General features: G+C 43.9%; 1 protein-coding gene across 2 annotated transcripts in view; it reads right to left on the bottom strand.

Annotated features, from left to right (window-relative positions):
* Nucleotides 1-1,709: 1,709 nt before the first annotated feature.
* The window catches only part of DNA2 (DNA replication helicase/nuclease 2), a 57,872-nt gene continuing 35,643 nt past the window's right edge, over nt 1,710-23,938 (bottom strand). The window contains exons 11-21 of one of the 2 annotated variants that reach the window (XM_070057764.1): nt 22,368-22,484; nt 22,170-22,279; nt 21,362-21,471; nt 17,706-17,930; nt 14,615-14,808; nt 13,802-13,891; nt 13,513-13,717; nt 9,766-9,855; nt 8,985-9,167; nt 5,480-5,625; nt 1,710-2,873 (exon numbers count right to left, since the gene is read on the bottom strand). In XM_070057764.1, the coding sequence (XP_069913865.1) occupies nt 2,804-2,873; nt 5,480-5,625; nt 8,985-9,167; nt 9,766-9,855; nt 13,513-13,717; nt 13,802-13,891; nt 14,615-14,808; nt 17,706-17,930; nt 21,362-21,471; nt 22,170-22,279; nt 22,368-22,484 (1,540 nt within the window). In that variant the 3' untranslated portion in view covers nt 1,710-2,803. Of the gene's footprint in view, nt 5,626-8,984; nt 9,168-9,765; nt 9,856-13,512; nt 13,718-13,801; nt 13,892-14,614; nt 14,809-17,705; nt 17,931-21,361; nt 21,472-22,169; nt 22,280-22,367; nt 22,485-23,938 lie in introns of both variants that reach the window. The other variant, XM_070057763.1, reaches the window with a different exon arrangement.

Raw genomic sequence — 23,938 nt, forward strand, 5'->3', positions numbered from 1 at the left:
ATGGGGTGCAGGGCCCAAGTACTTGAGCCATCCTTCACTGCCCTCCCTGGCCACAGCAGAGAGCTGGCCTGGAAGAGGAGCGACCAGGACAGAATCCGGCGCCCCGACCAGGACTAGAACTTGGTGTGCCAGCGCCGCAGGCGGAGGATTAGCCTAGTGAGCTGTGGCGCTGGCCGGCTATTCCAGTTTTTTAAAAACTAGTCTAGATTATAATAAACCAAACTACTAATAGTTGCTACTGAAAGGTGAGATTACAAAGAAATTTCATTAACTAAAATCTATTGTTTCAAAGTCTCACAAAAATTGTGTACTGCTCGCTAATTAGAAGGAAAAATGTTGTAAGGAAAGAAAAATTATGTCAAAACTTTTAAGCTCAGAGAACTGTGCTAGATGTTATCACTTACAGAAATAGTGATCACAGGATTTAGGCATTAGATGAAAGTGGAAATTTCCATCTTGTGTGCAATGAACCAGAAAGCAGTTATGTAACTGGAATCTGGAAAACAGGGAGGATATAGGTTTGGTAAACAGCCAAGTAGATGAAGTTTGTAGCCAGTGACTCTCCAGGGAGAAAGAGGAGGACAACACTGGACACAGAGCTCTGGGGAGGACCTGTCTTTATAGAGAATGAGGGACAGGAAAAGAAAAAGAATCAGGTGGTAGCAAGAAGAGGTCAGGAGGCAGAAACCCTGACCCGAGGGAAGCTACTGGAATGGCTGTATTGGTTCCCCACCCTGGCTTCACACTTGTGCGAGAAAAGCCTCCTGTAGACGAATGGTGACTCTGATCTGGAACCACAAACAAGGAGAGTCCAAAAATGTTGGTGGCTGGTAGCCACTGCTGCTCTTAGTCGTTAGCATGCGTGACACAACTGTGCTGCACTTGTAGCTCCCAGAGGGCCTGGTCTGGGTTTAACCCTCAACTCACAGCATCTATTTATAGAAGACATATCCTAAATTCTTTCAAGTACTGAAAATGCTAGAAAGTTGTGGCCAAGACGACGGAAAACAGCAGGAAGGCTGAACTCCCCAAGCTCTTCCGTGGGGCTTTACCTTCCAGGCCAAACAGACCTGGTAGGACGAGGTCACTGACTAAACCAAAACAATGGTCCTACTCATCTCACTCCCAGGACCTGAAATTAGCTCAGATTCCTCCCTGCTTCACACTCTCATGATGCGTAAGCAACACCTGCGCTCCGTCACAGCAACCTTTCTAGTTTCTCCAGACCAGTCTGATCTATTCTGTTTCCATATTCAAGCCCATCCTGTTTCTCCTTCATAAATCTCTTTGTAGGGGCCAATGCTGTGGTGCAGTGGGCTAAGCATCTGCAAATGTGTGCAGGTTCAAGTCCCAGCTGCTCCATTTCTGACCCAGTTCCCTGATAATGCACCTGGCAAGGCAGCAGAAGATAGCTCAAGTCTTTGGGCCCACATGGAGTTTCAAGTACCTGGCTGCAGCCTAGCCCAGCCCTGGCCATTGCAACCATCTCGGGAATGAACCAGCGGGAGAAAGATCTCTCTCTCTCTCTCAAACTCTTCCTTTCAAATAAATAAATAAATCTTGAGAAAAAAATCTCCATAAAAATCAACACTCTTTGGTTTCAGCTACTTAAAAAATGATTAATACTTCACTTAGCACTGCTGGAAAAAATGCCAAACAACCCTGATTATAACCATTTTTCAGTAGTAATAATAAACACAGTAAAATCCTTCAGTAGAAAACAATTTATTAAATAACAACTTCAAGTATTAACTTAAGAAAAAGAGGTAGAAGCAACTATTTTAACATTAACACTCATTTAGAAAAAACAAAAACAAAAAAACAAACAAAAAACAAAAACCTCAACAGAAAGGGAAGGCTCCCCACCATGGACATGGATACACTGAGGTAAAAATCTCTTACCATGCACAAATTCACCACTTTGAGATAACTCTGCTTTAGAAATGTCTTTACACAATCAGGAAAAATCCAGAAAGGCTCCAGACTAAGGAGTAAATGAATGTGAATGAAGGGGAAACAGGGATATGCCTTTTCAATTTATCAATTCAGAAAAAAATTCTTCTCAAAAGATTAAGAATTATGTTCCTTCATGTCAAATCTACTCTAGAATACCAAAATACTGAATATAAAAAAAGAGGCCATTAAGGGGGCATAGGAAATGAACCAGACACAATCAATTCACAGTTGTAGTTTAAAACACCAGGTTTAAAGTGAAAACATATTTAGTTCCAGAAAACAAGGTCAGGAAAAAGACAAACAGCATAATGGCCTTTGGATCAGGGGCCTCAATTAATAGAGAAGAATCACTTCTATGTTCTCATCATAACAAAATTGTGCTTAAATGATGAAAAAAAAATCAACTTTATTCTTTCCATCTTTCAAATAAAACTCTTACAAGTAAATTCAACTAAATTAAATTAGTCTTAAAATTTTGGGCTTCAAAGTGTGGAGTTCAGATCCAATAGTTAATCCATCCAAAAGTTAATCCATTTCTTTGGGTCATGCAAAAATACAACTGACATACAACTGATAAATGTAGACTTTACACAGCTTGGGGCAAACCTGTACTTACAAAAACACCATTAAATTTGTGTGGCAGAAGAGTTTTAGGTTTAATAAAATTATTCCAAAAAATAAATAAATAAACTACTGGAACACTGAACACACAGCTCATTTTGTACTTCTTGGACACAAGTTATTTTCACAGTCTAACCAGCCATTATTTATATCAAACTCAAAGGACGAGTATGAGGAGGCACTAGCTAGCATGACAACGTCCAAGTAAGAAAGGAAAAACAGTGCTTTATCCTCTTTGAAAATCACCCAGGATGTAGCAAAGACTTTCATGTTCTCTTGATGGAAGATCAACAATATAAAAGAAATTAAGGAAGACATATTAAAACTTTTTTTTTTTTTTTTTTTTTGACAGGCAGAGTGGACAGTGAGAGAGAGAGACAGAGAGAAAGGTCTTCCTTTGCCGTTGGTTCACCCTCCAATGGCCGCCGCGGCCGGCGCGCTGCGGCCGGCGCACCGCGCTGATCCGATGGCAGGAGCCAGGAGCCAGGTCTCCCATGGGGTGCAGGCCCAAGCACCTGGGCCATCCTCCACTGCACTCCCTGGCCACAGCAGAGAGCTGGCCTGGAAGAGGGGCAACCGGGACAGAATCCGGCGCCCCAACCGGGACTAGAACCCGGTGTGCCGGCGCCGCTAGGCGGAGGATTAGCCTAGTAAGCCGCGGCGCCGGTCCGACATATTAAAACTTCTATGACATTATTATTTAACATTTTATAATTTGGTTTGCGAGACTGCAAAAAGAAAGATGGAAAGATCTTTATAACATTCTATGCATAGGTAGGTATTTAAGATTTATATGTAAGCAGTAAGATTTATACATGTTAGCCTAATACCTTAATATATATATAAGCTTTACTATTTTTTTTTTAAATTTTTTGACAGGCAGAGTTAAGACAATGAGAGAGAGACAGAGAAAGGTCTTCCTTCCGTTGGTTCACCCCCCAGGTGGCTGCTACGGCTGGCGCACAGCACCGATCTGAAGCCAGGAGCCAGATGCTTCCTCCTGGTCTCCCATGTGGGTGCAGGGCCCAACCACTTGGGCCATCCTCCACTGCACTCCTGGGCCACAGCAGAGAGCTGACTGGAAGAGGAGCAACCGGGACAGAATCTGGCGCCCCGACCGGAACTAGAACCCGGGGTGCCGGTGCTGCAGGCGGAGGGTTAGCCTAGTGAGCTGCGGCGCCGGCCTATGAGCTTTACTTAAAAATATATATATATATTTATTTACTTGAGAGAGTTACAGAAACAGGAAGAGACAGAGAGGTCTTCCACCAACTAGTTCACTTCCCAGATGGCTACAACACCCAGAGCTAGCTGATCTGAAGCCAGGAGCTTCTTCTGGGTTTCCCATGAGGGTACAGGGGCCCAAGGACTTAGGCCATCTTCCACTGCTTTTCCAGGCCATCAGTAGGGAGCTAGATCAGAAGTACAGCAGCTGGGATTTGAACCAGCACCCATGCAGGATGCCAGTACCTTAAATGCTTAACCTACTACACCACAGTGCCAGCCCCAAGCTTTACTTTTAAAATTATCGGGTTGGCACTTTGGCGTAGTGGGTAAAGAAGCCGCCTGCAGTGCTGGCATCCTACATGGGTGCCAGTTTGAGTCCCGGCTGCTCCACTTCATATCCAGATCTCTGCTCTGGCCTGGGAAAGCAATGGAAGATTTTGGGCCTCTGCACCCACATGGAAGACCAGGAAGAAGCTCCTGGCTCCTGGCTTTGGACTGGCGTAGCTCCAGCCATTGAGGCAAACTGGGGAGTGAACCATCGGGTGAAAGATCTCTCTCTCTGCCTCTCCTCTCTGTTTAACTGACTTTCGAGTAAAATAAATAAATCTTTTAAAAAAATTATCTATTTAAAAATTAACCTGGGGGTTTGCACTGTGGCATAGTAGGTTAAGACTCTGCCTGTGGTACTGGCATCTTATAGAACATAGGTGCCAGTTCAAGTTCCGAATCCCAGCTGCTCCACTTCTGATCCAGCTCCCTGTTGATGGCCTGGGAAAGCAGTGGAATATGGCCCAAGGGCTTGGGTCCCTGCATCCACATGGGAGATCCAGATGATGCTCCTGGCTCATGGCTTTAGATTGGCCCAGCTCTACCCATTGCAGTCTTTTGGGGGAGTGAACCAGTGGATGGAAGACCTCTCTGTCTCTCGCTCTGTCTGTAACACTGTAACACTGTTTCTCAAATGAGTAAATAAATCTTAAAAAAAAAAAAAACCTACCACATGATAAGGAATGATTTTCCACTTTTTAATATAATGCTTTGTCTGAGATTTTAAAAAGACTATAGGGGCCAGCGCTGTGATGTAGTGGGTAAAGCTGCCACCTGCAGTGCCGGCATCCTATATGGGTGCCAGTTCAAGTCCTGGCTGGGCTGCTATACTTCCAATCCAGCTCTCTGCTATGGCCTGGGAAAGCAGTGGAAGATGGCCCAAGTCCTTGGGCCCCAGCACCCATATGGGAGACCGGGAAGAAGCTCCTGGCTCCTGCCTTCAGATTGGTGCAGCTCCGGTCGTTGCAGCCAATTAGGGAGTCAACCAGTGGATGGAAGACCTCTCTCTATGCCTCTCCTTCTCTTTCAAAAAATAAAATAAAAAGCTATAAATTTGGGGTGAGAGGAGCCAAAAGGGATAAGCAATCACCCCACCAGTGCTGGTCCTAGGGCCACAGATCAAGTACCTTCTTTGCCTTCCCCATTTCACAAACATCCTTCTCTGTTTCCTTCCTTCTTTCACTGCTGGCTTAACATCATCTGCAGTGAACTGTTTTCTCTTTCCTCTCTACAATCAGTTCTCTGAAGCAGGCCCATGGAAAACACAAGATACTGAGCTTTTATACACAAAAGTGCATTTTAAATGCTCACTCTGGCACAAGTGTGAGCACACGACAAAAAGGATATGAGTTTTTCTGAATTTAGATGACCAAGCAGCTTCTCCAAGGGAGCATAGCGGTTTAATGAGGGCGCAGAGCCCAGGAGAATCAGTTTATGTTTGGCTCTGGTTAGAGCAACGTTAAGACGGCGCCAGTCTTTCAGGAGTTCACCAAGCTGTAAGAGATACAATTTTCAATTATTTGAGTGTCATTATATTCCCATTTGTTCTGACAAAAAAACAGGGTTGTCTTGAATTATCTTCCTACTTTTAAACACAGATTACCTAAAAGATACATAAACACGTTGAAAATGCTAGGCTGTCCGCAAACTTTGCTCACAGTATCAACTTCACATATTTTATGTGATACCCTCGTCATAATTTTAAATTATTACATACAATAAAAATAAAAAATTGATGTTATCTCTACTCACTGTGGCAATGGTTGTTATAGTAACAAAAAGTTGTTACACTGACAGATTCAGGGAGTGGCTGAATATAATGTAACAGAGTTATACAACAGACAACCACACAACCCTAAGAACAAAATGGAACTGCTCTCTATGAATGTACTCAATTGGAAAGGTCTCTGAGCCAATTAAGTGGAAAAAGCAAAGCCCAGGATAGTGTGTATACTACCTAGGTTACCAAAAGCACCAAAACGTGAATACACTTGAAGTAAGAAAGGAGAAGATGAGAGATGCAGTAGGAAGGAGACTTTTTTACCATGCATATTGTAAAAACCATACAAAAATGAATTAAAGGCAAAAATGCAAAGAACAAATAAAATGAAACCAGAATTATTATTCAGACTTTAAATGGAAGCATGAAAAAATAGCCATCAGGGAAATGCAAACAGAAACCACATGAGAAATCACCCCACTCAAATTATATGGGCTATCATCAAAAAGACAACAAATGACAGGAGCTGGTGAGGATGTGAAGAGGAAACACTTGCACAGTGTTGGCAGGAACGTAAATTAGTACAGTCATTGTGGAAAACAGTATGGAGTTTCTTCAAAAAATTGGTATAACTGTTACTAGTAAGAGTTGCAGATTGGTGCCTCCTCACATGGAGCACCAAAATGCTAGGAAAAGAGGCGCAGAATAGAGAGGAGGCAGTGTAGGAATTTACAACCAGACCGAATTTATTCAGAGAAAATAAATTCATAGAGGTGGGTGACCAACTACACATTGATGGAACACGTGGCAGAAGGCCCTGACGCCCAGGGGCTGGGCCTTTTTAAGCAGGGCTAGGGATGGGGTGGGGTAGGGGACAGCAGGCAGATGGGAATTCCTGGAACTGGTCTTTCAGGTGGCTGTGTGGGGTGGGGTATAAAGGCAAAATAGGGTGTGAGACCCAACTGAGAGTCAAGGGCAAGGAATACATTCCAGTGTTTATCTTTTGGGCAATGAGCAAGAATGGCTGAGTTTAATCCTTATTCCATCAACTATCATGTGATTCAGGAATCCCACTCCTGGGTATATTTCCAAGGGAAATGAAATCAGTTTGTCCAAGAGACATTTGCACATCCATGTTTATTGCAGCACTATTCACAACAGGCAAAAAATGAAACAATCTAAGTGCCTGTCAACTGACAAATGGATAAAGACAATGTGGTCCAGGGCTGGCATTGTGGCACAGCAGGTTAAGCCTCCATCTGCGACACTGGCATCCCATATAGACACTGGTTCAAGTCTTAGCTGCTTTACTTCCAATCCCACTCCCTGCTAATGCACCTGGGAAAGCAGCATAAGATGGCCCAAGTACTTGGGGCCCTGCCACCCACATGGGAAACCTGGCTCCTGCCTTCAGACTGGCCCAGATTTAGCTGTTGCAGTCTTTGGGGAGTGAACCAGTGTATGGAAGATCTCTACCTGTCTCTGTGTCTCCCTCTGTGTCACTCTGCTTTTCAAATAAAGTAAAGTAAATTAATAAATAAATAAATAAGAAAGGTATAAATCAATAAATTGTATTCAGCCATGAAAGAGGATGAAAGCCAGTCATTTTTAACAATATGAATGGAGGCTGGCGCTGCGGCTCACTAGGCTAATCCTCCGCCTAGCGGCGCCGGCACACCGGGTTCTAGTCCCGGTCGGGGCACCGGATTCTGTCCTGGTTGCCCCTCTTCCAGGCCAGCTCTCTGCTGTGGCCAGGGAGTGCAGTGGAGGATGGCCCAGGTGCTTGGGCCCTGCACCCCATGGGAGACCAGGAAAAGCACCTGGCTCCTGGCTCCTGCCATCGGATCAGCGCGGTGCGCCGGCCGCAGCGCGCCGGCCACGGCGGCCATTGGAGGGTGAACCAACAGCAAAGGAAGACCTTTCTCTCTGTCTCTCTCTCTCACTGTCCACTCTGCCTGTCAAAAAAAAAAAAAAAAATATATATATATATATATATGAATGGAACTGTAGGTCATATGTTTCAGGATATATCTCAAGCACAGAAAGACAAGTACTGCATAATCTCACTCATATGTGGAGCCTAAAGAAGCTTCTCTCTTGGAAGTTGAGAGTGTTAACAGTCACCAGAGGCTGGGGCGAGCAGGAGAGGCAACAATGGGTAAGGGTTATTCATCAGGCACTAAGATAGGAGTAGAAAGTTGTAATATTATTCTGCACAACAGGGTGATTATATATAATGTTCACATACCGTGAATTATTCTTTTTTTTTTTTTTGACAGGCAGAGTGGACAGTGAGAGAGAGAGACAGAGAGAAAGGTCTTCCTTTGCCGTTGGTTCACCCTCCAATGGCCGCCGCGGCCCGTGCACTGCAGCTGGCGCACCGCGCTGATCCGATGGCAGGAGCCAGGTACTTCTCCTGGTCTCCCATGGGGTGCAGGGCCCAAGGACTTGGGCCATCCTCCACTGCACTCCCTGGCCACAGCAGAGAGCTGGCCTGGAAGAGGGACAACCGGGACAGAATCCGGTGCCCTGACCGGGGCTAGAACCCGGTGTGCCGGCGCCGCAAGGCAGAGGATTAGCCTAGGGAGCCACGGCGCCGGCCGCGTGAATTATTCTTAAAAAGAAAGAAGCTAACAGGATTTTGAATGTTCTCACCAAAAGAAATGATAAGTGTTTGAGAAGATAGGTGTATTTCCCCAATTGGACATTACGCAATGTATACATGTACTGGAACACCACATGATACCCCACAAACATGTACAATTTTTATGTATCAATTAAGAATTAATTTTTTTAAAAAAAGAGGAATGAAACCCTGTCACATGCTACAACATGGAGGAACTGGCTAAGTGAAACGAACCAGTCACACAAAGACAAATACTGTATAACTCTACTGAGTAGTCAAATCCACAGAGAGGAGAATGGTGCTTACAGGGGCTGCAAGAAGGAAACGGGAGCTGCTCCTGCGCCCAGAGTTTGATTTGCAAAATGAAAAGGTTCTAGCGATCTCTTGAACAGCAACATAAATAACACTGAACATTACTGGACTGTACACTTACAAATGGTTAAGATGGTAAGTTTTACATTTTTTTAAACAACAATTTTTAAAGAGAGAAATGCCCAGTTAACTCACAGCTCCATCCTGGTTACTTCTAACAAAAGACACAAGGATAATACTTTTGTCTCTTCCTTGATACTTGTCTACCGTGTTAACTTCCACCATCCCAACAGAAGAATGTGCCAATAAATCATTGATGATCTTTAACTGCTGCCTGTACGGTGCAATGATGCCAATATCAGAGGGATTACATCCAGCCTAAAGAGAAAAGAACACACTTTAAAGTAAAAAGTTCTGACTTTTAGGATACTTAAGCATTACTAAATTTATTTAATTAAATATTTTATCATACACTCAACTGACGGTTTTGACAGATGTTCCTATCTCAAGGAGTGCACACAATTACTGAATCTGCTGAAAATCTGTGTTCCTACTTCCTCTGACGAGTGATTCTGCAGACACTGCTCCCTTGATTTTTAGTGATTCTCGACAGAGTAAAGCTTTGTGTGCCACTAGAACAGTACTGCCACACACAACTCTGCACTAGGAAAAACGCTTCACTTTGTGCCATCCCTTACTGTAGAAGTTTCCAACAACACACCATAATGTGTTAGCACAAGACAGACACAATTGGAATTATCTGACATAGCAAAAAAGGTATCCTAAGTGGTTATTCCAAATGTCAGCCAAAAAGTTACATGTTTTAGATAATTTTCCTCAAACTGAGAAATAACTGGCTTCACTCAGTGTCCTTAGGCTAATAAACAAGGTTAACACCAGGTCTTAAGTTTCTTACAGTCTAATATTATATTATTCTGGGTTTTAATATTAACTAGCCTTGAAAATTCTTAATTACCTTAATAAATATTGACGTCAGGAAAACAATGAGTTTGGCTTCTATTATATTGCTCACACCACATTTTTCAACTTGTTCTGGTGCTGGAACCTAAGTAGAAGAACATGCAGTTTGCTTACAACACAATCTCTAAAGCTAAGAGTACTGTAGCGCCAGGCATTGGTGTGGTGGTTAAGGCGCTGCCTGGAATGCCTGCATCCAGTGTAAGAGTTCCCGCATATGAGTTCCAGCTCCACTGTTTCTGATCCAGCTTCTTGCTAATACACAACCTAGGAAGCAACAGATGATGGCTCAAGCACTTGGGTCCTTGCTACACAAGTGCGAGACCTGAATTGAGTTCCAGGCTCTCAACTTTAGCCTGGCCCAGTCATGGCTGTTGTAAGCATTTGGAGAGTTAACCAAGGGATGGAAGATCATTCACATTTAATAAAGTTAAATTAATTACTTAAATTTAAAAAGAGAATACTGTAAGTGCACAGGTAGCCAGAGAGACTGTACTACCAGGTTGGGAGACAAGTGAAAACATCTTGTTTATTACTTGACAGGATCAGCTCCCACTGCTAGTTCACTCGCTAAATGTCTGCAATAGTCAAGGCTGAGTCAAGGCAAAACCAGGAGCCTGGAACACAATCTAGGTTTCCTGCATGGATGACAGGGACCCAAGTCTTGAGCCATCACCTGCTGCCTCCCAAGGTGTGCATTACAGAAGCTACAGTCAAGAGCAGGAGCCAGAAATCAAACCCAGGTACTCTGATGTGGGACACAGAAGCATCTTTTAAGTTGAAGGTGGGGCCAGCATTATGGTGTAGCAGATTAAGCTTGTGATACCAGCATCCTATATGCTGGTCCAAGTTCCAGCTGCTCTGCTTTCAGTCTTTTTGCTTTTGTTTTGAGATTTATTTTATTTACTTGAAAGACAGAGTTAGAGGGGGAGGGGGAGGGAGGGAAGGGGGGGAGAGAGGGAGGGAGGGAGGGAGGGAGGGAGGGAGGGAGGGAGGGAGAGAGAGTAAGAATCTTCCATCCATTGGTTCATTCTCCATAAAGCCACAACAGCCAGGGGTAGGTCAAGTCAAAGCCAGGAGTCAAGAGCTTCACCTAGGTCTCCCACATGGCTGCAGGGACCCAAAGACTTGGGCCATCTTCCACTACTGTCCAGGGTGCATTAGCAGGGAGCTGAATCAGAAGTAGAGCAGTCAGGACTCAAACTGGCGCCCTTATGGGATGCTGGCATTCCGGGTGGTGGCTTAACCCATCACACTGCAATGCTGGACTCTCAATCTAGTTCCTTTCTGATGCACCTGGGAAGGCAGACGATGACGGCCCAGGTGCTTGGACCCTTGCCACCTTGTGGAAGACCCAGATGGAGTTCCTGGCTCCTAACCCAGACCTGCACATTGTGACCATTCAAAAAATGAACCAGTAGGACAGAAAATAATCTCTCTCTTTCCCTTGCTTTCTGTTACTCTGCCTTTCAAATATATATATATATATATATATATATATATATATATATAAAGTTGAAGGTGAAAGAATCAACAATAACAAAAAGTGATACTAGTTATTTTCATAAACCCACAAAGAGGTAACCCATCTTAAACATGCTCCATGTAATTGTGGCTAAAATTTCTAGGAAAGCTGACAACACACTGCTTTTACTCTGTCCCACATTTCACCAGAATCACAAGCAGAAAGATAAGTAATTGCCCAAGTCCCCACAATAAAGCACAGCATGAGGACTCAATCTTACATCTGACTCCAATATCTGTGTTCTTTCCATTTTCTTAGCACTATTTTAACAAACGATGGAGCAGATAAGCTTCTCTAGGTTCTACCACACCCAATAAAACTCTCCAAAGACTGCTTCCTTCCTACATCATCCCATGCAACCTTGATGGTTTCTTATGTGGAATTCCTGACATTATAAACTTAACCACTGCACCCCTATTTTAAAAATTGACAAAAAGGAATGAATTTGATATATTTTCTGTTGACTTGAAAACCCAGCCCAGTATCTATGTCAGTATCTTTCCTAGGCAATATAATTATACCTGTGAATTCACTTTCTGGGCTACTTTTTTTGTAAGTCAATTTAGGGGGCCGGCGCTGTGGCGTAGCAGGTTAAAGCCCTGGCCTAAAGCGTCAGCATCCCATATGGCTGCCAATTCTAGTCCCAGATACTCCTCTTCTGATCCAGCTCTCTGCTATGGCCAGGGAAGGCAGTAGAAAAAGGCCCAAGTCCTTGGGTCCCTGCACCCGTGTGGGAGACCCGAAAGAAGCTCTTGGCTCCTGCCTTAGGACTGGCACAGCTCGAGCCATTGCGGCCAATTGGGGAGTGAACCATTGGATGGAAGACCTCTCTCTCTGTCTCCACCTCTCTAACTCTTTCAAATAAATAAAATAAATCTTCAAAAAAAAAAAAAAAAGGTCAATTTGGGAGTGAGTGTTCTGCTCAATGATTATGTCTTTGACTGGGATGTCCACATCCCAGCAGGAGAGCCTGGTTCAAGTTCTGACTCCTCTGCTTCTGATCCAGCTTCCTGCAAAATGCATATCCTAGGACTCAGCAGATGTTGGCTCAAGTACTCGAATCCCTGTCACCCACATGAAAGACTGGGGTGGTATTCCAGGTTCCTGGCTTTGGCCTGATCCAGCCCAAGCTGCTGCAGGCATCTGGAGGACTGAACCAGCAAACAGAAGAAATCTCTTTCTCTCTCTTTAAAAAATTTTAATATATGGTTCTCCTTGAACATATATGATTCACACTTATTACAAACACTTTGCAAATTAAAAATTGGGATTTTTTTCAAGATTTATTTTATTTGTTTGAAAGACAGAGTAGAGAAGTAGAGACAGAAAGACAGAGAGACAGAGACAGAGACAGAGAGGTCTTCCATCTGCTGATTCACTCCCCAAATGGCTGCAACAAGCCAGAGCTGGACTGATCTGAAGCCAGGAGCCAGGAGCTTCTTCCAGCTCTCCCAAATGGGTACAGGGGCCCAAGGACTTGAGCCATCCTCTACTGCTTTCCCAGGTGCATTAGCAGAGAACGGGATTGGAAGTGGACTGGAAGTGGAGCAGCTGGAACTGAAACCAGCATGCATATGGGATGCCGACACCACAGGCTGGAGCTTTAATCTGCTGTGTCACAGAGCTGGCCCCTAAAAAATGTTTTTTGTAAAAAAAAAAAAAAAAAAAAAAAAAATTCTAGGATTTATCATTGTACATTTGAAACAAAGGAATAAAATTTTAAAAATTTCAGAGTCAATGTAGGGGCAGGCATTACAGTGCTCTGGCTTAAGCCATCTCTTGGGATACCTGCATCCCATATCAGCTATTCCACTTCCAGTCCAACTTCCTGCTGATGCATCCTAGGAAGTAGCAGACAATGGTTCAAGTGCTTGGGCCCCTGTCACCACATGGGAGACCCAGACTGAGTTCGAAGATCCTGGCTTCATCCTAGCCCAGCCCTGGCTGCTGTGGGTTCCAGATGAAAGATCTCTTTCTCTCTCTCTGCTATTCAAGTAGATGACAATACACTTCTAAAATGTCGATTTGGCATCTATCAATCCCCAAAATACACCTCCTCCCAAAGATATTGAGCCTCTACAAAGAAAAGTCTCTATGCTAAAGTATGAGGAGTACCACTAGTTCTACCTTTTACCTTAGAAAGCCCTGATGGAACACATACTAAAGCAAACTGAGAAACTGAAATAACAGGACAAAAGGAAGAAAAACTATTTTTTTTACCTTGTCTGTATTCAGAAAACAAATAGGAATGTTTGGTTCAAATACTCCAAGCAGCCAAGGAGTATCAGAATAATCAGCATAAAATTCCAGTTCCAGCTTCACATCTTTGAAGTTAGGCAGGTTTATCACGGCACTGGCCACCTTGTCTGAGCCACACTCCAGCTTCCCCTCATAGGTTAGCTTATTACTCAAGGACATAATTTTACTAAGAAAATGGACAAAAAATAATTTTAGATTCAACAGATGACAATAAATAGGAGACTTACTCACAGCTAACACATACAAATACCTGTTCATTCTGTATTGCACAGTTAATTGCACAACAGCATTCTTATTCTGCTCCAGCCTCTTGAATAAGCTTTCACTCATGCCAAGATCTCTGTCAACGAATAAAATTCGGGCTTATCAACATAGTGGAAAGGATCAGTATTTCAAGAATACTTCAAAAGAATTCAGGGGCCCATGCTCTGGCACACCAGGATAAGTTGCCACTTGGGATGTCTGCATCCCATATCTAGCACTGGTTCAAGTCCTGACCGCTCTGCTTCAATCCAGCTCAAGTGCTTGGGCTCCAGCCCACCCACATGTGGAACTAGAACTCTGGACTCCTCCTTGCTTCAATCTGGTCTAGTCTTGGCTGTTTAGAGCATCTGGGAAATGAACTAGTGGATGGAAGAGTGCACTCTCTGTCACTTTGCCAGTCAGATAGATGAAAATAAGTAAATAATTTTGTTAAAGGTTTATTTATTTATTTGACAATCGGAGTTAAATAGAGAGAGGAAGACACACAGAGAGAAGAGACAGAGAAATCTTCCATCCACTGATTCACTCCCCAAATGGCCACAATAGGCAGGGATGGGCCAGGTCAAAGCCAGGAACCAGGAGCCCCTGGGTCTCCCATGTGGATAGAAGGGGCTCAAGACCTGGGCCATCTTCCGCTGCTTTCCCGGGCCATTAGCAGGGAACTGGATCAAAGTGGCACCCATATGGGATGCCAGCATTGCAGGTAGCGGCTTTACCTGCTATGCCACAATGCCAACCCCAACATTTTTTTAAAAAGCAAAGAATTCAGTTCAAACTTATAACAGAAATCTCTACCCACCTAGCTTCACGGTTCAGCACGAGGGGAGGAAGCTGCTGATGATCTCCCACCAACACAAATCTCCGTGAAAAGAAAAGTGGTCCCAGGCAAATCGGCTGGCTAATTTGAGAGGCTTCATCCACGATACAAAAATCAAAAATTTTACGAGAAAATATTGGATGGTTTATTCCCATACATGTTGTTGCAACTATGAGCTTTAAGCAAAAAGAAAATAGATCAGGTTTTTAATATGCAGAAGAAATGCAGTGTATTTTTCCCATTTTTGAAATTAAAAGGTGAAAAAAAGCTTTCTGTTCCACAGGAACAGGAATTTTCCAATATTATCTAATCTTAAATATATATAGGATGTAAAATTAATTGTTAAATTTCTTTCTATGAATTAAAAAAAAAAAATCAAGCAAAATTTGCAGGCCCTGAACAATGCTCACATTTGTATATTTCCAAATGGAAATCTGAAATATTCAAGAGGCAACAGGTTAACAGGGTTTTTTTTGTTTTTGTTTTTAATGTCAACTAGGACTTTGTTTCTGGAAAGATGGACTTCATTTCCTTCCCACATGTAGAAATAAAAACCCTGGATGTTACACATACACATGACTTTGGAAGAAAGAAAGAAGGCAGACCAGCGAGGGAGTTCGTGCCCAGAGAACAACACAGTAATTAATTTCCTATGCTTTCTTTTTGCCCAAATTTGGAACTGAGAAGTCGGCAATCCAGGAACACCAATAGGTACAGACCAAAACACCAACAAAAGCCGGGTCTCTACCTCAAAGAACAGAAAAGCCTAGAAAACAGAAAACTCTCATAAAACAGTCACTCATTCTAGCCCAGCACCATAAAACAAAACATGTGGGCTCCACCCCCACTGATGCCAACAAACCTCAGTGGGCGCTAAGACTGCTACCCTCTCCAGGCTATCACAAGGCGCCCTGGTAGCCCACCAGGGTGGTGTCAATGACAACAGAATAAGGAGTCAGGTCTTTCATCCCCATGGCTGGTAACAAGTTCTCAACCCACAATGCCTGTGGAAACCATGTGAGAAACCCAGGCTCCCAGCCTCTCCCCAAAAGAGAAGCACCCTCTTGTGTAGGTCAGTGGAAGCTGGATGGGGGAACTGGCTCCAACTCCATATGGCAATAGTAAGGCAGCACACCAGCTTTCCCTCCAGTGGTGTCAGAGGGAGCAGCTGAAACAGAACCTTTAAATACCATAGTACAGAACACATTAAGGTAACAGACATGCCAGAATTATGTGACCAAGATTTTAAAGCAGCCATGATAAATATGTTTCATAGAACAATTATGGCAGTGAGCCATTTGGCCTAGTGGTTAAGACGCTGCTCAGAACATGGCAAGTAGTTATCAGAGTGCCTGGGTTTGACTCTCAGCTCTGTTCGATTCCAGCTTCCTCCTAACACAGACCCTGGGAAGAAGCAGGTCATAGCTCAAGCAACTGGATCCCTGCCATCTACACGGGAGACCCAGACTGATTTCTGTGCTCCTGATTTCCACCTGGCCCAGCGCCAACTCTTGAAGGCATTTAAAGAATGAACCTATGGGCCGGCGCTGGGGCTCAATAGGCTAATCCTCCGCCTTGCGGCGCCAGCACACTGGGTTCTAGTCCCGGTCGGGGCGCTGGATTCTGTCCCGGTTGCCCCTCTTCCAGCCCAGCTCTCTGCTGTGGCCAGGGAGTGCAGTGGAGGATGGCCCAAGTACTTGGGTCCTGCACCCCATGGGAGACCAGGAGAAGCACCTGGCTCCTGCCTTTGGATCAGCGCGGTGCGCCGGCCGTGGTGGCCATTGGAGGGTGAACCAACGGCAAAGGAAGACCTTTCTCTCTGTCTCTCTCACTGTCCACTGTGCCTGTCAAAAAAAAAAAAAGAGGAAGGCCCAAGTGCTTGAGCCCCTGCATACATGTGGGAGACCCAAAAGAAGTTCCTGCCTCCTGGCTTCGCATCAGCCCAGGTCCGGCCGTTACGGCCATTTGGGGAGTGAACCAACGGACGGAAGTCCTCTCTCTGTCTCTGCTTCTCTGTAACTCTGCCTTTCAAATAAATAAATAAATCTTAAAAATAAAAGAAAAAAGAACAAAACATCACTAGTACCCCAACAGCACAGTATTTTTATATAATTTTCATACCTTTTTGAAGATTCCCTGTATGCATGGATCTCAAAAATTTTTTGTACCAGGGACAGGCATTTAGTCTATTGATTAGGATACCTGAATCCAAAATTCAATTCCCAGATCTATTTGCTGACTCTACCTTCCCTCCAACAGGGACTCTGGGGGACAGAAGCTTAAGGCTCAAATAACTGGGATCCCATCACCCTAGTGGATTGCAATCCTGGCTCCTGCCTTTGACTCTGAGCCCAGCTCTGATTACTGCAGACATTTGGGGAGTGAATTAGCATATGGGAGCGTGCTCTCAGTATCTGCCTCCTCATTAATTAAACAAACAAATACAAACATGGAGCAACAGTTAAGTTGTCACTTGGGACACCTGCATCCCATACCAGTGTCCAGTTCAAGTCCTGGATACTCCTCTATCCAGCTTCCTACCACCTCACCCTCTGGGGAGGTAGCAGTTGATGGCTCAAGTACTTGGGCCTGACACCCATGTGGTAGGCTCGGATTGGGTTCAGGGATCCTGGCTTCAGCCTGGCCCAACTCTGGCTAGTCTGGGTATCTGGAGAGTGAACCACAAGATAAAAGATTCTTTCTGTCTTTCAAATAAAAATTTAAAAAAAAAAAAGAAAAAACAGACATTAAAGCAAAAAACAAAAACAGGTTCTACATCAAAACCAAAAAATATATATTATAACACGCTAGGTACTACTATTGCTTCTGATTCAAACTCACTAAAAAATATTATCGGTAGTTTTCTAAGAAACGAGAAGGGAGAAATCCCGAATAAACCAAAAATCTGATTTCAGTTCAGAAGAAAAACAGCAAAAAATAAACCAGTCCTGGAGAATGTATTAAATTAGTCACATGCAAATCTGGTCAATGTGATTGAACTTCCCAGGGTATAATTTTTCTGCTCATCTGGCTATAGAAATTACTGTCAGTAGTATACAACAATTGTACTTACTTGGTTATTATAGAGTTCTTCTAGAAGAGCCAAAGATTTGATGGACTTTGATCTGCAAACTTCCAGCTCTGTGAATTTCCGGATATCTGGATGAACCTTCTGAGTCTGACCCAGACGCAAAAATCCTATTTTAAACTTGGCTAACTTTAAGAGAATATTGTCAACAGCAGAATGTGTATAGCTGGTCAACAAAACGCTGAAACCACAGGCATAGAGGATTCTTACCTAAAAATGGATGAGAAAGAAAATTAGCATTATTTTAGATTCCAGATAAATTTTATGATGCTTATATGTTTCAAAAAACTTAACAGGAAGCACACGTAAGAGCTGAGCCATGTAACTTTTTTTTTTAGAGATTTATTTATTTGAAAGGCAGAATGAGATAGAGACAAAAAGAGAGACAGGGAGAAAGAGAGAGATTTTCCATCCCTTTCTTCACTCCTAAAATGCCCACCATTGTCAGAGTTAGGCTAGGTTGAAGCCAGGAGCCCAAAACTCCATCCAGGTCTCCTACGTGGTGGCAGGGGCCCAAGCACTTGAACCATCATCTGCTGCCTCCCAGGTTCATTAGCAGGAAGCTGAATCAGAATCGCAGAGCACTCAGATATGGGATGCAGGGTATTCCAAAGAGTGAAATCTACTGTGCTCTACAACACCTACCCTACCAAGTAACTTGAAAAGTGAGAGAGATTTATTTATTTATTTGAAAGGCAAAGTTACAAAGATAGAGGGAAAGATACCTTCCATCTACTCGTTCACTCCACAAATGCCTGCACAGCTGGGGCTGGGCCAGGCCAGGAGCCTGAACTCCAACTGCATCTCCCACATGGGTTAGGAGGAGCCCAAGCACTTGGACCATCTTCTGTTGCTTTCCCAGGGAAGCTGGGAGCTGCATCAGATATGGAGCAGCCAAGACTCCAGTGTTTACATGGGATGCCAGCATCACAGGCAGTAGTTTAATCCACTTGAGCCAGTGTTGGCGCCACCAAGTAACTTTTTAAAAGCACTATAGGGGCCGGAGCTGTGGTGTAGTGGGTGAGGCTGCCATCTGCCTCATGGGCGCCAGTTAGTCCTGGCTGCTCCAATTCCAATCCAGCTCTCTGCTATGGCCTGGGAAAGCACGAGAGAATGGCCCAAGTCCTTGGGCCCCTGTACCCGTTGAGAGACCCAGAAGAAGCTCGTGGCTCCTAGCTTCAGATCAGCAAAGCTCCAGCCACTGCAAAACTGGGGAGTGAACCAGTGGATGGAAGACCTTTCTCTCTGCCTCTCCTTCTCTCTGTGTGTAACTCTGACTTTCAAATAAATAAATAAATCTTTTTTTTAAAAAAAAGCACTATAAATGGTAGGTATTTGGCCTAGTGATTAAGATGCCAATTGGGACATGTCCAGGTTCAAGTCCTAGCTCTGCTCCCCATTCCACCTCCTCCTAGAATACATAGGGGAGGTAACAGGTGATAGGGTCCCTATCACCCATGAGGGAGATAGGGACTGAGTTCCTGGCCCCACTCTTCAGCCTGGTCCAGCCCTGTTACGACAGTTTGGGAGGTGTAGGAAGGAGATCTGTCTGTCTCGGTCTCTCAAATGAATAAAAACAAATAAAATTTTTAAATTTTTAAAAGATCATAAAACCAAATATTTTAACAAAAATTATACAGTATTACTATGTATCAATGATATGTGAATAATACCTTATAGATGACAATGAATTGAATACCTATCAGCTTTTAGTGGTATCTGGCAGACAGTATCAGTCAATAAATATTTGCTGGGACAGGCATTTGGCACAATGGTTAACATGTCTTTTGGGATGCCCACATCACATACGGAGATGCTGGGTTTGAGTCCTAGCTCTGCTGTCGATTCCAGCTGATGCACACACTGGAAGGCAGCGGGTGATGACTCAAGAACTTGGGTCCCTGACACCCACAGGGAGTCCTGGATTTAGTTCTAGGCTCGTGGCTCAGTCCAAGCTTTTGCAGGCATCTAGGGAATGAACTAGCAGATGGCATATCTTTCTCTCTCCAAACAAAATGAAAACAAATAAATGAAAATTTAAAAATAATTATTTGTTGCCATCTTCCTGATTATTCTCAGACAGCTTGGAAATTTAGTGCCATGAAGGAAAAAAAGCTGCTCAATCACCTCTGTATAATTTATTTAAAAAATTTTTTTCTTTTTGCTTATTTGAGAGGTAGAAAAGATCTCGCATTCACTGGCTCACTACCCAAATGCCCACAATGGCCAGGACTGAAGCTGGGAACCTGAACTCAATCCAAGTTACCCATGTGAGAGGTAGGAATCCAGTTACTTGAACCATTACCACTACCTCCTCATGGTCTGCATTAGCAGGAAACCAGAACCAGGAGTCACAACCAGGTATCAAACTCATACACTCCAACAGAGGACACAGGTATCCTAACTAGTTTCTTATCTGGTAAGTCAAATGCCTGCCACTAATTTATCATTCTTAAAAATGCTTATTTATTTGAAAGGCAGAACAATGAAGAGAAGAGTGGGAGAGAGAGAGAATCTTCCATCTGCTGGTTCATTCCCCAAATGGCTGTAAGAGCTGGAGCTGGGCTAGTCCGAGGCAGGAGCCTGGAACCCCATCTATGTCTCCCACATGAGTGACAGGGACTCAGGTACATGAGACATCAGCACCTGATGCCTGCCAAGATGATTATTAGTGGGAAGCACGAAATAGCAGAGACTCGAATCAGCACTTGGATGTGGAATACAAGCATCCCAAGCAGAGGTTTAATAATCATCTTCGGGCCGGCACCGCGGCTCACTAGGCTAATCCTCCGCCTTGCGGCACCGGCACACCGGGCACACCGGGTTCTAGTCCCGGTCAGGGCACCGGATTCTGTCCTGGTTGCCCCTCTTCCAGGCCAACTCTCTGCTGTGGCCCGGGAGTGCAGTGGAGGATGGCCCAAGTGCTTGGGCCCTGCACCCCATGGGAGAGCAGGAGAAGTACCTGGCTCCTGCCATCGGATCAGCGCGGTGCGCTGGCCGCAGCAGCCATTGGAGGGTGAACCAATGGCAAAGGAAGACCTTTCTCTCTGTCTCTCTCACTGTCCACTCTGCCTGTCAAAAAAAAAAAAAAAAAAAAAAAAAAATCATCTTCAATTTATTAGTTTTAAAGAGAAAGGAGAAGCCAGTTGGTGGCATAGAAGGATAAGCCATCACCTGCAAAGCTGGCAACCCATATCTGAACATCAGTTCACGTCTCAGCTGCTGTGCTTCCAATCCAGCTCCCTGCTAATGTGTCTGGGCAAGCAGCAGAACATGGCTCAAAGTACATATGGACACCTGTCACCTCTATGGGAGACCCAGAAGACCCAGATGGAGTTCTGGAATCTTGGCTCTGCCTGGCCCAGCCTTTAGCCGCTGTGGCCATTTGGTGAGTGAACCAAAAAATGAATCTCTCTCACCACCAACACAAAAGCCCTTACAATAGTGAAAATGCAAGAAATCAGTAACATGACCACAACTCTTTGTCATTGAGCTTATTTCTTGTGTCTTTCTAAAGTTAATTTGAAATGAAGATTTTCTAATTAAAATTCTGCCCTTCTGATATCAAATATCACATACTGTGAGCTGAGAAGAAGCTGATAAAAACATTTAGCTTCTAAGCCAAAGGATGGTAGCCTTACGAGAGTACATATCGTAGTTGTTTTCCCGGTCCCAGGCATTCCCACGATGAGCGTGTAGTCCTTGGAGAGAAGAACCTTCTTCATTGCTTGCCTCTGAGGCTTATTCAAACCTACAATTAAATTAGAAAAAGAACAGGAAAAAGTATTGAATTTTAAAACACAAATTAACTATTTTATAACAATAGCAGTTTCTATCCGAGTTTGTTCTCCAACACATCTTTCCAGAGTAAAAACCATGTCATGGTCACTTTAAATAATATATACGAGGAGGCTTCAAAAAGCAGGTAGGAAAATGGAACTAAAGACAATGTGGGGGCTAGTGCTGTGGCATAGTGGGTTAACCCACTGCCTATGACGCTGGCATCCCACATGGGACTGGTTCAATTTCTATAGCTGCTCCACTTCCAATCCAGCTCCTACCAATTCACCTGGAAAAGCAGTGGAGGATGACCCAAGTGCTTGGGCCCCTGTATCCACGTGGGAGACCTGCAAGAAGCTCTTGGCTCCTGGCTTCAATCTGACCCAGCTCCAGCCATTGTGTCCATTTGTGGGGCTCAAACAGCAGATGGAAGATCTCTCTCTTTCTCTTAACTATGCCTTTCAAATAAAGTAAATAAATCTTTTAAAAAAATGTGAATTTTTCATGAACCTTTGGAAGACTTCTCATATAACCTTTGGAAGACTTCCTGAGTCTCTATCTAAACATAACTGTACTCCTCATCAATGATTCTATTAGATCGTAGCTCAGTTTAAATTCAACCAGAATCAAGAGAACATAAACAAAGCAAAAGTGCTGACTGTAGCCCACCTTTTAGAATGTGGGCAACTGTATCCTTTGCGTCATGTGGGAGGACTGAACTGAGGTAGGATACAAACTGGGGCTCACGGAAGTCTATGATCAGCTCTCGAAGTTTTTGGCTGTAAAGATGAAAAGGCAAAGCATGCTTTTAGTAATACTCCCTAGAAGGGGAGAGGTGGAATATCAGACTCATTCATTGTTACAAACCTGACATAAGTATTTTCCATCAGTTTAGAAAGATTTCCCAAAGGGGTGTCTATGTCACAATTTTTTTCTTCCTGGTCTAATCTGAATATTGTTGATTCTGGGAGTACAGACAAATTCCTGAAACAGCAAAACATACATATATATATGTGAATATTTTAAATTTCACATAGTCTGTGCAAGAAACACACTGCTACCCACTAACAGAGTTAAATGGGCCAGAACAGCTATTAAAATCCATGTTGTAATATAAAAGGGGGGCCTCAGAAAGTTAGTGGAAAAACTGAATTAGAGGGTAATGTGAATTTGCCCCCTCCTCTCAGACAATCATGCCTTTGCATGTTTGCTTGGTCTGGCATATTCTTCTCACACTGCTTCACCAGGATAATTTATTAATCCACAGGATGAAGACCCAGAATTAGCTCTTTCAAAAAGTCTTCCTGAAGCCTCCTAAAATTGGGTTAAGTGCTTCCTGTATCTCCCATCAATTCAAACACTTACTATATTAGATTGAGAATATGTGTATGTGTCCACACATGAGATTAAATTCCTCAAGAATCTGCAAAGCACCTAACACATGGTAAGCACTATGAACTTCAGAGAATCCTAAGGACAAAAGCAATGGTGCGGCTAATGCTCCCGTACTAGTCTGAACCCCTGACTAGGGCTATGGCTCAACTAGGATTACTGGTTGGTAGGGAACAAGTCTGGACATCTCCACTGTGGTTACCCATACCTCACCAAGTCCCAAAAAGGCCTACTTCAAGAAGGCCTGAGTTGGGGTCAGTGCTGTGGCATAGAGAGTAGAGAGTAAGGTTGCCACCTGCAGTACTGCCATCCCATATCCCATCCTCGCTGCTCCACTATTTTTGTTGTTGTTGTTAAGATTTATTTATTTATTTGAAAGGTAGAGTTACAGAGAGGCAGAAGCAGAGGCGGAGAGAGGGAGAGAGGGAGATGGGGAGAGAGGGAGAGAGAGAGGGAGAGGTCTTCCATCCACTGGTTCACTCCCTAGATGGCCGCAACAGCCAGAGCTGAGCCAATCCAAAGTCAGGAACCAGGAGCTTCTTCCAGGTCTCCCATGTGGGCACAGGGGCTCAAACACCTGGATCATCTTCCACTGCTCTCCCAGGCCATAGCAGAGAGCTGGATCAGAAGTGGAGCAGCCAGGACTCAAACCGGCAGCCATATGGGATGCTGGTGCTGCAGGTGGCAGCTTCACCCACTACGCCAAGGTGCTGGACCCTGCTCCACTGGCTTCGGATAAACCCAGCTCTGGCTGTTGCAGCCATTTGGGGAGTGAATCAGCAGATGGGGGAACCTCTCTCTCTCTGCCTCTACCGCTTGGTAACTGCCTTTCAAATCAATAAATAAATCTTAAAAAAAAAAAAAGAAAAAAAAAAAAAAGAGATGGCCTGAATTAACTACAAGAAAGCCTTGGCCAGAATGAAGAAGGAATACAGATAATAACCAAGACAGATTTCTAAATTCTATTCACTTAAACTGAAATAAAATGCATAGCAGTGATTAATAGAAAAAAAAGTACTTTTTTTAAAAAGGAATGGGGAGGGTCA

Source organism: Oryctolagus cuniculus, chromosome 15, assembly GCF_964237555.1.
Source record: "Oryctolagus cuniculus chromosome 15, mOryCun1.1, whole genome shotgun sequence".
Taxonomy (NCBI): Eukaryota; Metazoa; Chordata; class Mammalia; order Lagomorpha; family Leporidae; genus Oryctolagus; species Oryctolagus cuniculus.